The 14,743-nt window shown below is 48.1% G+C and overlaps 1 protein-coding gene across 5 annotated transcripts; it reads right to left on the bottom strand.

Moving 5' to 3' along the window:
* Positions 1-9,606: 9,606 nt before the first annotated feature.
* LOC102453681 (N-acetyllactosaminide beta-1,3-N-acetylglucosaminyltransferase 2-like) lies at positions 9,607-14,373 on the bottom strand. 5 transcript variants are annotated; one of them, XM_075939045.2, is made up of 3 exons: positions 13,622-14,371; positions 12,937-13,023; positions 9,607-12,152 (listed from the first exon to the last, which is right to left on the bottom strand). In XM_075939045.2, the coding sequence occupies exon 3, from the start codon at positions 12,134-12,136 to the stop codon at positions 10,946-10,948; it is 1,191 nt and encodes a 396-aa protein (XP_075795160.2). In that variant the 5' UTR covers positions 12,137-12,152; positions 12,937-13,023; positions 13,622-14,371; the 3' UTR covers positions 9,607-10,945. The 5 variants fall into 5 exon arrangements, with proteins under 5 accessions (XP_075795160.2, XP_089637300.1, XP_075795161.2 ...); XM_089781174.1 differs by having other exon boundaries at positions 12,937-13,272; positions 13,622-14,369; XM_075939046.2 differs by lacking the exon at positions 12,937-13,023 and having other exon boundaries at positions 13,622-14,373.
* Between the last annotated feature and the right edge of the window lie 370 nt (positions 14,374-14,743).

Here is a 14,743-nt window from a genome sequence, read left to right as displayed (position 1 = left end):
TACGTCACTTCCTGTTTACAAGGCTATTACCTCCGTGTCAAGAGGGTGTGTTTCCTGTTTGGCTGAAGTTGTCCCCTAGTTCGTCTTTGCCCCCAGGCAACTGGGATGTGCAGTTACCAGTGGAGGGGGAGGACACATATTTCTCTACCTCGTTACATCACGCGGGGCGGACGCTCTGTGGCTCTAGCTGCCCTTGGCAGACATTGCAGGGTGTGGCAGGCATCCCAGTGTCAAAGAATTTTTAAAACCCCAATAAATAAAGGCCTTTAGCTCCCATGGAGTCCAGGCTAAGGATGTTAAGGACTAGTTGACTCTCTGATAAGCAAATGCCTATCAGATAGTCCAGTCGACTAGTTAATTCCCTCCCCCTCCCCTTGACAGAGGCAGCAAAGGGGGGGGAGGAAGAAAGGGGTGGACACTTCAAAGTGGCAATGCTGCACAGGGCTCATACATGGGCTCTGTGCGGTGCTGCTCTGTCAAAGGGGCAGCACTGCACAGCTGATCCCAAGCTCACCTGTGCGGCACTGCACCTTTGAAACGCCACATCGTTTTAAAGCAGTGTCGCGCACAGCTGCCCTGGGGCTCCATGCAGTACTGCCCCTTTGAAGCACCATGGTGGCATTTGCATGAAGCTCGGGGTCAGCCAGAGGGGCATGCCTCTGCATGGCATTTCAAAGAGGTGGCGCAGCATGGAGTCTGAGGTCAGTGGTGGACTCTGAAGCTGCGTCTACACTACCAAGTTCTATCAGAAAAAGATATGCAAATTGCACTTTTCTTCCCACTTTTCTTCAGAAAGAGGCTTTTCTGAAAATTGGCCCGTCTACAGCAGGCCAAATGTCAGGAAAAAAGCCTCTTTTGGAACATCCCTTCTTCCTCACAGAACCAGGTTTACAGGGATGCCAAAAAATGCATCTGCTTTTCTGAATTTTTTTTTAAAAGCAGATGCATTGCTTGGATGCAGCAGAGCTTTTCTGGGATACCTCTGGTATCCCAGAAAAACTCTGCCCTCTAGGTGTACCCTGAATCTGCCGCTGACCTTAGGCTCCATGCAGGTGCTTCTGCTTTGAAATGCACAAAAGCCTCCACTGGGGACTTTTGCGCATTTTAAAGCTGATATCCTTGTGCAGCCCAGAGTCAGCGGGACTTCCTGCTGTCCCCAGGCTGCACACAGAGTACCCCAGCAGGGGCTCTTGTACATTTCAAAGGAGGAATGTGGAAGTGCCTATCAACTAGTGGAGTATTCAATGAAAATTCCATCGACTACTCAACTAGTAAATTACTTGATATTTAACATCCTTAGTCCAGGCCCAACCATCTCATCCATCTCATGATTTATAATAGTTCTGTGAGGCCTTTGAACTCTGTACAGCTAGCTACTTAACTGTATTGTTTAGTAAGCCCAGCACATCCAAACAAATCTATGACAATGCTGTTGCAAGGAAAGAATTTAACATGGCTTGGGAAAACCCGTTCTTGTTTATAGAAGGAAAAGAGTCTAAATCTATAGGGTTACTGTGTGACACTATAGCCCTATGAAAAAAGTTTGATTTTGAGTGGCATTTGGCATAAATCTATGTAGCCATGAACACAAAATATCCCACTGGATCGCTTTGCAGGAAGAGCTAGTGCTCCACTGGAATGTTCATTGGCTGTCAAAGGGAAAGGATCACAAAAAAATCTGAGATATGGAAAGCCAGTGCTAACTTTTTTGGAAAAGAGGGATAAACTCAATGACAATGACAATGACAAACTTACTGAAGACAGAGACTATATAAGTGACTTGGATTTCCTCATCAATATTGTGTTTCATCTTAACATATGTACAAGAGAAGGATTTGCCTTTTGCTACACTGTGACTCTTCACTGTTTGAGAAAATTTTAGGATTGATAACTCTACTATGGATCTCTTTACTAATACTGTCACTGTTTTGTGCACCGATGTTGATAATTATCTTCCAGATTTATAGTTAGAAATTCTTGAACTAAAATATTATTTCTGGACTTGGGAATAAATTAAAAGGATTGTGTATATCTCCAGTAAACCAAGATCTGATTGTGATGGGTTAGATTACAGACGTCCCTTTGAGGTTGTCCCCTAGTGTGCTGATCATGTCAATAATGCCCACTTTCCTGCCTTCTGGGGCTCTTCACCACCCTGTCTTGCTTGACCAGAAGCTCTGGTTTCCCCCAGCAAAGGCACAGAATTGGGGTTCCTGCCCCACCCTGCAGAGCAAAACTGACACTGAACTAATTTAGCTCTGGGAAGAGTCAGTTATAAGGGCTTAGCACCAAGAAAACCAACCCCCAAAAGGAACCAAAACCCCAAACAAATTCGTCTTCCCCTGTGTAAAAGTTTTACACAGAGAAAACTTGTAAAGATGCCCGCCCACTTTATCAATGAAAGAGAGATATGAATATAGTTGCAATCCCCCAGGTAACAGTTATTTACACTGGGCTTGGTAATAAACGTAGATGTTTTTAATTAAGTACAAATAGTAAGATTTAAATGGTTGCAAGTGAAAACAGATCAAAGTTAGTTACAAAGTTAAAATAAAAAAAAACCCAGCTAATTCTGATATACTAAGAAATGTGTTGCATGTGAATTCTTATCCTAAAACAATTGATCTAAACATTTCTTTCACAAGCTAAGCAGCCTGCTATTATGGGCCCAATCCTTTCCCCCTGTTCAGTCCTAGATATTTCCAGCAGGCATCTTAGGTAATTGCTGAGTCTCCTGGCATCTGGCAACTGCCCTATTCTTTGCCCTGGCCCATATTCCTTTTGCCCAAGGCAGGAATTCTTTGTGCTCAATTCAAACTTTTCTCACCTTAAGTGGAAAAGTACCAGATCCAAAATGGGTTTCAGCCTCAAGTGTCCTGGCCACATATCTGTCTAGGATCAACCATAGTTTGGACTCACAGGACAAACAAGGCTATTCACAGATCGTTAGTTTGAGAGCTGAGTCATTACGTTTCCAGAGCATCAGTAATGATCCTTTTTAACACATTTAGAATTAACAGATCCACATACAAGAATGATACAAACCCAAAAATAGGATATACAATTTCAGCGGATTACAAACTTTAAAATTACATGTCACATTATTTATTTTGCATAAAACATCTTTGAGTAGGGTTACCAGATGGTTTAAAAAAAATACCAGACATACTTGATCTCAGATCGGGGGGAGGGACCGTCTGAGAGGGGAGCGGGGGTGGCCGGGAAGGGGGGAATGGGAGGATTGGGAACCGGCTGCCGGGGAGTGGGGCTGGCCCAGGCACACGCAGATCCCAGGGTGCTGCCCATCCTGCGCACAGTCTCGGCGGGTCACACGGGCAAGTCTGGCCCTGGGGATTCCATCCCACCCCTGCCCCCCTCCTCTCTACTGCATAGTTGCGTTCTGCATGAGTATGTCTACCAGCTAGGCAGTATGCAACTACGTACTGATACTCATGATAATAATAAGAACATAATTAGAAAATACCAGACATTTATATGTCCAGTATTCTCTCAATTTGTTTCCCGGACAGAAAGTGAAATACTGGACTGTCTGGTTCAAAACTGGACACCTGGCAACCCTATCTTTGAGTTATGTATTCTCATAAGCAAATTTTCATAAAGTATGGTGGCGGGAGAGACTGTGACACTGATACCATTCTGAAAATTTTTCCTAAAGGAGATTTTTCTCAGATAGATGATCTTGCCCTTTGAGATGATGGTAAACTTGGATTAGTGTATATTTACCAGACAGTCATTTTCAGAGAGAAAGTTTATTAAAAGGAAATATCATCCCAAATTCACTTATTCCCAATTCAATAACTTCAATGACTCCAGTACATCAGTGAAGCTGTACACAGGGATTGATAACATTGTGGACAAGAAGGGACATTCAGAAACCCCTTTATATTGCTGCCATCACACCCAGATCATGCTCAGTTTTATTCTGAATTAATTCTGTTATAGGAAATACCATAATTAAGTGTCATTTTTTTAGAGTAGAGGTTTTCAACCTTTTTTCATTTGTGGACTTCTAAACATTTTCAAATGCAGCCACAGACCCTTTTGGCAATCTTAGACACACTCTGAGGACCCCAGGGACCCACATATCACAGGTTGAAAAGTCAGTGTTTTAGACACTTTAATAATACTAATACTAATACTAAAGTGACATTTTGATAATAAGTTCATATTGTGCCAAACTTATTGTTGAGGTCCTGCCTTCCTAACAGGGGAACATGCTATTGTACTTGGGGGGTTAGTTATATAATTTCTTCTTCACACCACAACAGAGGTGGGGAATAATTTGAATGACATAGCCCTTCTCTTCTTTATAAATAGATCTATACACAAAGGGTATGTCTGCACTTGCCCCCTACTTTGAAGTAGGGAGGCAAATGAAGCATACCGAAGTTGCAAATCAAGCCCGGGATTTAAATATCCCACGCTTGATTTGCATGTTCCCAGCCAGTCGCCATTTTAGAAATTCACTATCGTGGAGTAACTGCCCGCGTCTACACGCGGCAGTGAAACGGGAGTCCGATTTAAAGCCCCTAATTCAAATTAGCTGGTAAACCTCATTGCAGGAGGAATACCAGCTAATTTGAGTTAGGGCTTTAAATCGGACTCCCGTTTCACTGCCGTGTGTAGACGCGGGCAGTTACTCCGGGCTAGTGAATTTCTAAAATGGTGACTGGCTGGGAACATGCAAATCAAGCGCGGGATATTTAAATCCTGGGCTTGATTTGTGACTTCGATATGCTTCATTTGCCTCCCTACTTGGAAGTAGGGGGCAAGTGTAGACATACCCAAAGAGAAATCCCATTAATAGTGGAAGAAAGAATCATCACCCTTCCATCCCGCAGAGGAAGGGGTAGTATAAGCCATATATCCTTCTGTATAGAGAGGGGGAAATATCATTGGGAGTGGTGGGATGAAGATTCATTCCCTCCTCTGCTTTGTTGAAGGGATGCTATGACCCATACACCCTTCTGTATCGGGGTATACCCTAGAGGCAAATCAGTTTTTCCACCATGCTGGGTCTTTGGGGCCAGCAGATTGCGAGAGGAGAATGTCCCTACTGCAGAGGTGAGGAACCCTTATTGAGTTGAGGCTGCTGACCTCACTGATGTGGCCCCCAAATGAGAAAGAGACACTCCCTACATTGCCCTCGCAGATCAGAGCCTGGGGGCCCTAGCCTAGTAGATTTTCTGTACTGCAGCCCTGTGGGGGGCAACAGGGAGCTGGGGGGCCAGCAGGAGCTCCCCAATGCTGGGGAGCTGGCTCTGAGCCTTGGAGGACTGATCCAGGCAAGCCAGGGGCCGCATCTGGCCCCTGGGCCTGAGGTTCCCCACCCCTGCCCTACTGCATCAGCATCAGCATCTTAGCTTGTGAAAACAGACAAAATTGAATCCTGATGCAACATCTCTGCAGACTCCCTGCTACTTACTCTTGCACCTTAAAATGGTAACTAGCATAAATAGGTTAGGGTCTGTTTTGTACTGCCAGCCAAAGTGGCCCTATATAAATACTTGAAATAAGCCTCTGACTATCTCTTAAATCACTCTGATCCCTAAAAATAAACAGAGACTTCCTTCTTGGGCATGATGGGGGCACTTTCTATGCACAGAGCTGGCTTCCTGGTGAAGCTGGAGCCAGCAATGCAGAGCTGTGGATCCTGGTGGCAGTTAATTGGAGTTAAGACAGCCATTGGAAAAACTAACAAGAGAAAGAGAAGTACATTGGGCCCCAAGGTCTGTGCAGAGATCAGATAACTGTATCACATTTCCCTTTCCCCTGCCTCCTCTGGGAACAGGACATATCATCTTCATGCCACAAAGAAACAGAGGTGCAGATCCAATTATGATGGGGGCCAGATACCTAGGGACATACCTCAAGATCACATAGAAAATCAGGGTCAGTTAAACACAGAGGATCCAGGTGTTCTGGCAGCCTATTCACCCATCCCTTCTCTAGCCACTAGATCACAGTCCCATCCCAGAGCTGAAATAAAACCTTATTCTGACCTATTAAACTCTAAGGGTACGTCTACACTACAACGTTAATTCGAACTAACTTAGTTCGAATTAGTTAATTCGAACTAAGCTAATTCGAACTAACTCGTCTAGAACTAAAAACTAGTTCGAATTAGCGTTTTGCTAATTCGAACTAGCAAGTCCACATTGAGTGGACCCTGAACAGGGCTTAAGGATGGCCGGAAGCAGTGCCGGCAGGGCATCAGAGGAGGACTTAGAGCGTGGAGATGCTGTCTCAGGCTAGCCGAGGGCTGCGCTTAAAGGGTCCCGACCCCCACCCCGGACAGACAGTTCTAAGGGGTGCCCCGCTTGCAAAGTAGTCCTGGCTTGGATTGCCCGGAGTACCCACACTGGGCACATCACACCACTCGGCCATCAGCCCGGCTGCACTTGCCGCAGGCTGCCATCTGGGGAGAGGGGGCAATCGGGGGGCTGCAGGAGAGCTTCCACCCCCAGAAGCCCGCAGAGCCAGCCCAGTCCTCCCCATCGGGGACTCGTACCCCATTCCTCCCTCACCTCCTTCCACTTACCCTTCCCTAGCCCCCCTTCTTATTGATGTACAAAATAAAGATAACGTTTCTTCCAACATTGACTCTGTCTTTATTGAACAAAACTGGGGGAGACTGGGAAAAGGAGGTGGGAGAGGGGAAGAGAAAGGCTGGGAGAGGGGAGGGCAACTAAAATGATCAGGGGTTGGGAACAGGTCCCAGATGAAGAGAGGCTACAGAGACTGGGACTGTTCAGCTTAGAAAAGAGGAGATGGAGCGGGGACAGGATAGAGGCCTCTAAAAGCAGGGGTTGGGTGGAGAGGGTGCATTCAGAAAAGTTCTTCATGAGTTCCCATAAAGAAGGACTAGAGGACACCAAAGGAAAGGAATGGGTAGCAGGCTTCAAACTAGTAAGAGTAGGTTGTTCTTGACAAAGCAAATAGTTAACCTGTGGAACTCCTTGCTGCAGGAGGCTGTGAAGGCTACAACTAGAACAGAGTTTAAAGGGAAGTGAGATCAAGTCATTGAGGTTGGGTCCATGGAGTGGTACTAGCCAGGGGGTAGGAGTGGTGTCCCTGCCCAAAGTTTGTGGAAGGCTGGAGAGGGATGGCACGAGACAAATGGCTTGGTCACTGTCTTCGGTCCATCCCCTCCAGGGTCCCTAGGGTTGGCCGCTGTCGGCAGACAGGCTACTGGGCTAGATGGACGTCCGTTAGTTCGAACTAACATTGTAGTGTAGACATACCCTAAATCCTGCCAGAGTAAGATAGAACCCAAGGGTGTGTCTAGACTACATGCCTCCTTCGACGGAGGCATGTAGATTAGCCAGATCGGAAGAGGGAAATGAAGCCGCGATTAAAATAATCGCGGCTTCATTTAAATTTAAATGGCTGCCCCGATCTGCCGATCAGCTGTTTGTCGGCAGATCGGGGGAGTCTGGCCGCGATGCGCCGACAAAGAAGCCTTTCTTCATCGGCACAGGTAAACCTGGTTTCACGAGGCTTACCTGTGCCGATGAAGAAAGGCTTCTTTGTCGGCGCATCGCGTCCAGACTCCCCCGATCTGCCGACAAACAGCTGATCGGCAGATCGGGGCAGCCATTTAAATTTAAATGAAGCCGCGATTATTTTAATCGCGGCTTCATTTCCCTCTTCCGATCTGGCTAATCTACATGCCTCCGTCGAAGGAGGCATGTAGTCTAGACACACCCCAAGAGTTGTGAGTCCAAGCTCCCCTGCCCCCCAATGCTGCCCACTAGGCCCCTCTCCCTTCCCAGAACTTGGGATAGAACCTAAGGCTATGTCTAGACTACATGGCTCCGTCGATGGAGTCATGTAAACTAGTTTACCTGGCATAGGCAAAGAAACGAGGTTTACAGGAGCGGTCAACAAAGGTTTCCCCAGCTGTCAGATCCGCGTCTAGACTGCCGCGCTGTGCCGGATCAGCTGATCGTCGGCACAGCGTGGTGGCCATGTTTATTTTAATGAAGCGGGCATTATTTAATTCCCCGCTTCTTTGCCTATGCTGGGTAAACTATACCCAGCCATGTAGTCTAGACATACCCTAAGTGTGCTGACCTTCACGCCCAGCCTCCCCTTCTCTAACCACTAGATCTCACTCTCGCACTACTGTACTACTGGGAGGAGAAGGTAACAGTTCCCCAAGGAACCTTTATTCCTCATCTTATATTTTCAAAAGCTTCAGGGGGTAGCCGAGTTAGTCTGTACAGGATAAACTTAAAAAACAAAAAATAGACTGGTAGCATTTAAAGACTAACAAAACATGTAGATGGTATCATGCGCTTTCACGGGCACAGCCCACTTCTTCAGCTGACCAGAGTGTTGGATGTCCAGAACTAAAAACACTGAGTTCTGGACATCCAACACTCCGGTCATCTGAAAAAGCGGGCTGTGCCCACAAAAGCTTATGATACCATCTATATGTTTTGTTAGTCTTGTATTTTCAGTTCACCTTCTTTTTCCTCTACACAGAGGGTTATTTCAGGGCACTGTCCTGACTCCTGGCCAATTATGAAGGAGCTGCTCTCCATTTCTTTCTCCTTTGCTGGTTCATAACCAGAGTGCAATAGGAGAGATGTAAACTGGAGCGTGGGGGGTGAAATTGCAGCTCTCAGCATGATCAGATAACATTCCTGTGCCTGTCCAGGGCTCCTACTGCTTCTGCCCCTCCCCTTCTCAGGCCTCTTGCTGCCAAAGAGCTCAAAGCTTGTTCATAAGTTAACCCCTGGCAAAGACAAAATGAGGCAGAGAGAGGAAGCAAGCTGGCTATAGTCATAATGGCAGGAGAAGGTAGAGAAACCAGGAGGTCTGATCCAAGGCCCCCATTGTGCCAGGCCTTAAGACAACCACTGAGAGACATCTCTTGTCCTGAAAAGCTCCATCTAACTAGACAAATAAAGGATTGTGAGCCCTGCTTTGTAGGTGGTTAAACTGAAACCCAGTGAGATGAAGTGACTTGCACAAGCTCACACAGAGAGACTGTAGCAGAGCTGGAAATGGAAACCAAAATTCTTAGGTCTCAGCTCTGTGCCTTAAAGCCAAGGCCAGCCTTCCTGTCTCTTACAGGGTATGTCTACACTGCGGGCTAAAGTCAAATTAAGATACGAAACTTCAGCTATGTTACTTGCGTAGCTGAAATCCAAGTAGCTTAACTCAGCTTTTGGTGCTGTCTGCACAGCAGGAAGTCGAAGGAAGAGCACTCTTCCTTCAACTTCCCTTACTCCTCGGCTGTGTCTAGACTGGCCAGTTTTTCTGGAAAATCAGCCGCTTTTCTGGAAAAACTTGCCAGCTGTCTACACTGGCCGCTTGAATTTCCGCAAAAGCACTGATTTCCTACTGTAAGAAATCAGTGCTTCTTACGGAAATACTATTCTGCTCCTGTTCAGGCAAAAGTCCCTTTTGCACAAAGCTTTTGCACAAAAGGGCCAGTGTAGACAGCTCAGATTTGTTTTCCGCAAATAAGCCCCGATTACAAAAATGGCAATCGGGGCTTTTTTGTGGAAAAGCGCGTCTAGATTGGCACGGACGCTTTTCCGCAAAAAGTGCTTTTGCGGAAAAGCATCCGTGCTAATCTAGATGCTCTGTTCTGAAAATGCTTTTAACTGAAAATGTTTCCATTAAAAGCATTTCCGGAAAATCATGTCAATCTAGACGCAGTCCTCATGAAATGAGGGTTTCAGAAGTCAGAGTAAGATGCCCATTATTTTGAAATTATTTCACAATAACAACCTTGCTATCTAGATGCGCACTCTGTTATTTCAAAATAACATGAGTTACTTCAAAATAAGCGTGCAATGTAGACATAGCCACAGTGACCAAAGACTGTATCTATGGTATCACTACAGAACAGCATAGCTCAGGCAACAGCAGGGTGAGGGAAAACATTCCCTACCAGCTTGTTACTGTCTAGCAGGAGGCAAACGACAAACAAAGACATGCAATATATCACAGCCAGCACAATTCATAGACAGCGCTGTAGTTACTATGTACCATAATTTACCTGCTGATGTGAGATGCACCATGTAAAGTTTGTGGTGTTGCCCATTTTTGATCCAAGCAAATAGTCAAATTTCAGGGCTCAGGAGGTGTTCTAGTTAACAGGAGATATTGGTGATATTCAGGTATTTCTTTGATGCAATCTTGATCATTTATAAGAAATGTACAACGCCCTGCTTCTCTGAATGCAGGAGGAACCAAGAACAAAAAGAGAGGATTTCTGCATGTTGCCAATGAATTGCATATAAAAATGACCACTCTAGTTGCAACTCTAGATAAGCCCCAAGATAAGTCTATGCACCCCTTACAGGTAACAACGTCTAATTCAATGTGGGGTCAGCATGGATTGCGACTGGAGAGCACCTCCTTCAGACCTCCCTGTCCTGTTTTCTGCAGCAAAGAGCTCCCAAATGCACACTAGGGCACTGGGGGAAGCATCTACTCTGAGGGGAGAGTGCCCCCTACTGAGCCATTCACTCCTCCAACATGGCAACACTGGCATTCCCATCTTCATGGGTTTGAGCCCCACCCATGCCCCCCACACCCTGGACCATATTGGCACCAACACCAGCTTTTCCAGGGCTGGAGATGGCATCAGCTGAAGGTAGGGAGTCTAAGACATCAGCTGAAGGTAGCGAGGTGGAGTGGGTCCCAATGGCTTAATCAGCCTCCAGATTCTGGGATTGTGGGATTCAGAACTGGACCTCTACAAGTGCAGCAGTTCTTGGAGTCAACATGAGGGAGATGTAGCCATGCATGAATGGAGGAATATCCTTCAGGAGGCAAAGACAGCCTTCAAAGAACACTGGTCAACCAGTTAGCCAAGATGGTCAGCCAATATGTCCGCCAATGAAAGCTAGAAAACCAAGATGGCCACCAAAGAAAAGTAGACAACCAAAATGCCCATAACCTAGCAGGCCAAAGCAGGGTCATGCAGGCCTCGCCACAGCCGAATGATATCCTGGGGTTTCCTGTGTTCCACCAGGATGAGATCTTTATAAGCACACAGATCCTCCTGTCCCTCATCCTCCATGTTGAAAGTCCAGAAACCAGGATGATTCTGTGGCACAAGCCCCAGCTCCTCCAAGCAGATCCCCAGGTAGACGTTGTTGATGGGGAAAAGGGGCAAGTGGCATGAGGCCTCGTAGAGCTGGGTGGCCACATCCCGTGAACAGAGGAACCCTCCACCCCCCACATAGGGTGGGTAGGTGCCTTGATAGAAGGACTCAGGGACATAATACTTGTGTTTGCTGTCATGGACTGGGGCAGCATCTTGGATGACATGGCCAGTGAAGAAGCCCCGTTGAGGAATAGCATTAAGGCTCCCAGTATAAGCCACAAGAGCATCCACCCTAAGAAAGACATCATCATCCCCCAGGAAGATGAACTCCACACTGGGGCAGTGTCCCTGTAGCCACCCTAGGAATAGGATGTCCTTTAGGCTCAGATTGTAGAAGGTATCCTGGAAGTCCCAAAGCAGGAGATCCTTGTTTTTCCGCCTCTCTAACTGCAGAAGTGCTTCCAGATCTGGATATCTGTCCCCTGACCCCTGCCTGCCCAGCAGGAAGAGAGTCTGCACTGTCACATTCCTCACCAGCCCTGTTTGGCCCCAAGTCTGCCGGATGGCTTGACGTCGGTCAAAGTTTGCCAATTGGGACCTAACAGCCACCAGCAGTTGGGTCCCATCTGAGCAAGCCTTGTCATCCGCTGGCCCAATGAGCAGTGTGTAGTCCCTGCAATGCATGGACAGGACGAAAGCCTGGAGGTGGCTGGGATAGGAGGAGAAATCTGCCAACTTCTGGGAGGCCCCATGGAAGCTCTCTCCACACGTCCCTGGCAGCATGAGATTGAACTGAGCTGTGACATTCCTCAGTATGGGGTTGTCCAGCTGGGCCATGTAGAGCTTTAACAGGTGCCAGAGTGGGAGGCCATGGAGGTCCATGGGCTGCCAGAGCTTCATATGGCCCCCAATGAACATTGTTCTCCTTGAAGTCTGCAGGCTGAGCGGCCTCCTTGAGAGCATCACCACAGTGTAGAGTATCACATTGGCGACTAAGACACAGGCCAGCCAGACATAGACTTTGATGTAGCCAAGCTTCATGGTGTGTGGAGGGGAGCTGTAGGGCAAGGAATGGAAGGGGTTAGAAGCAGTGTTCCCTGAAAGCTGAGCAATTGGACGACTGCCAAATGCCACCCAGCGGATTAGCAGAAAGCCTATAGAATGTGTTTCTACTGGTGTTCCACATCTGCACATGCCTCAGTGAACATAACAAAATTTATTCCACACATGGAAGGAAAAAAAATAGAGGGAACATTGATTAGAAGGTACATCCCAGTGGTAAATGAGGGATCCCCCTGTACCACCGAACACCCTTGACAGCTCATTCCCTCCAACCCCAGTCAACTACCCCCGCCCCCCACAGCCGATCCATTACTTCCTTCTCTGTCATCCCAGCTGGTCAATTACACACTCCCCCACCCCTGATAATCCCTCACAGTGGATCAACTGCCACTTCCCACACACACACCATGAGGACTTTTCAGGTCTGTGCTTCACACACACACTAATAGCCCCCAATGGCTGTTCAACTACCACCTGCGCACATACACAGAACCTTCGCACCAGAATCATTCAACTCCACCCACCCAACAGCCTGACAGCCCCCCCCCATAGCCACTCAGCTATCCCCTGCACCCGTACACACATCTTAACAATCCTCATGGATGTACCTGGTATCCCCACAAACTCACAATGACAAATCCACTTCAGTACCTCCACATACACCCTGACAACCCTCTCCCCCAAACCTGACAGATACCCACTGTCATTCAGCTACCCTCCATAATCCCCATGGCATTTCAGGTACCCCCATACACACCTCTGCCCTTTGGGAGACTTACATGGCACTTGTGCTTCCCTTAGTTCTCAGAGCATTTCACCAGGTGGGTTTGTCTCTTTAGAGCCATTGTAGAGCAGGAACCAGAAGCCTGGAGACGGGAGGGGCAGCAATAACAGAGTTTGGGGTCCTAGCCTCCCTGCTGTAGCCACTAGCTGCCATTCCTTTCCCAGAGCCAGGCTAGAACCCAGGGGTCTTTGTTCCCAGTCCCCTGCTCTAGCGACTAGACCTCACTTTGCCCCTAGAGCTGGGAGCTGATCGTCCCTCCGAAGTGGAGCTCATCTCAGCTTTCAGTGGGTGGGACAATGATCCGCTCTTATCTTGAGGCAGGTGCAGAGTCCTTTATGAGGAGGGGAGAAGGAGAATAGGGGGACAATAAGGTCAGAGAGCCACGCAGCAAGTTGCAGCGGGATCAGTATAAACCGGTTCCTAAGCATTCATGGTGCTAATATTGCTTCCCAGCCTGCCTCCTTTGCCCTCCCCCCTCCTTGCACACACATATTTGCCACAGGGCAGGGGTGCGTCCTGGCTCCCTGTTCCTTCTGCTCTGTCACACCAGGTCTCGCTCTCCTCCCAGACTTGGAAATAGAGCCCAGAAATCCTCACTTACAAGCCCTCCTGTTCTAACCTACAAGACGCCACTCCTGTCCCAGACCTGTGGACAGAACCCAGGAGTTCTGTGTTCATACCTGGCCAGGACAGAGCTCTGTAAACAATCAGCAGGGAGGCAGGCATGCTCTAGCCAAGATCCGGGCTCCACATGCTCTCCGAGCCTTGTTCCCCAGATTGAGTGCGTCTCACCTGGATTGTGGGGTGGGAGACGTCAGTGCCTGTGCAGCCCTGGGGAGCGGGAAAAAGACAGAACTAAGTAGTGGCGAGGAGAGAAATATTAGACGAGCCAGAAGAGAGGGCTCTTGGGAGGCAGTCGGCTGCCTAGGTAGGGAGGGGCAAGGAAGCCTGAAGGGAAGGGACGGTCCAGGGCTGTGCTAAGTGGAGCAGGGAGCTGAGGGTATTCTGGCTGTGGGGGAGAGGAAGAGAAAATCCAGGGCTGTTCTGGAGCACTGGGGGTGAGGGGATCTGGGGTAGTGAGGAATGAAGGAGGGATCCAGGGCTACAGAGACGAAGGGGGATGCAGGTAGGAGGGAGAAGGGGTCCAGTGGGAGATCTGAGGCTGGGGAAAGTGGAGGGGAGAATCTAGGTTTGAGAGGGACTCAGGGCAGGGGGAGGAGCGGTGCTTGGGCAGTAAGGATCTAGGATAAGGGGATCTGGGGTTGGGGCAGCACGGGAGACCCCAGTCTGAGAGTTTCCCTCACCCCAACCCACTGATTGTAGTACTGACTGTAGTACTGCAGTGCTCTTTCCTCCCCAAGCCATGTTTTCTCCAGCCATGGTCTATGACACTAGGGTTCTGTCTCTCCGGGCTTGGGTACTGCCAAATCGCTGACAGCATATTTGATGTCTTAATTGTCCCTACAGCTGTGTTCCCACTATCCTCCTCCCCCCCCGGCCTGTTTTTAATTTCATCTGCCAGGGACCTGTCCCTTCCACAGTCCTGTGGTTGCTACCAAATATCACCCCACAATCCTCATATCACCAATGCAGCAACACCTGCCTGAGTCTGCAGGAAGCCTGAGCTGATTGCTCTAGGAAGGTTGAGATGCTCCAGGTTTCTCAGTGAGGTGTTAACCCTGAAAACTATACACCCATCAGTTCATCAGGGCAGTGACTCTCTCAGGGTATGTCTACACTACCCCGCTAGTTCGAACTAGCGGGGTAATGTATGCATACCGCACTTGCTAATGAAGCCCGGG

The sequence above is a fragment of the Pelodiscus sinensis genome, chromosome 11 (genome assembly GCF_052426305.1).
Source record: "Pelodiscus sinensis isolate ZL-2025 chromosome 11, ASM5242630v1, whole genome shotgun sequence".
Classification (NCBI taxonomy): domain Eukaryota; kingdom Metazoa; phylum Chordata; order Testudines; family Trionychidae; genus Pelodiscus; species Pelodiscus sinensis.
This window is presented reverse-complemented; position numbering and strand designations above follow the sequence as displayed.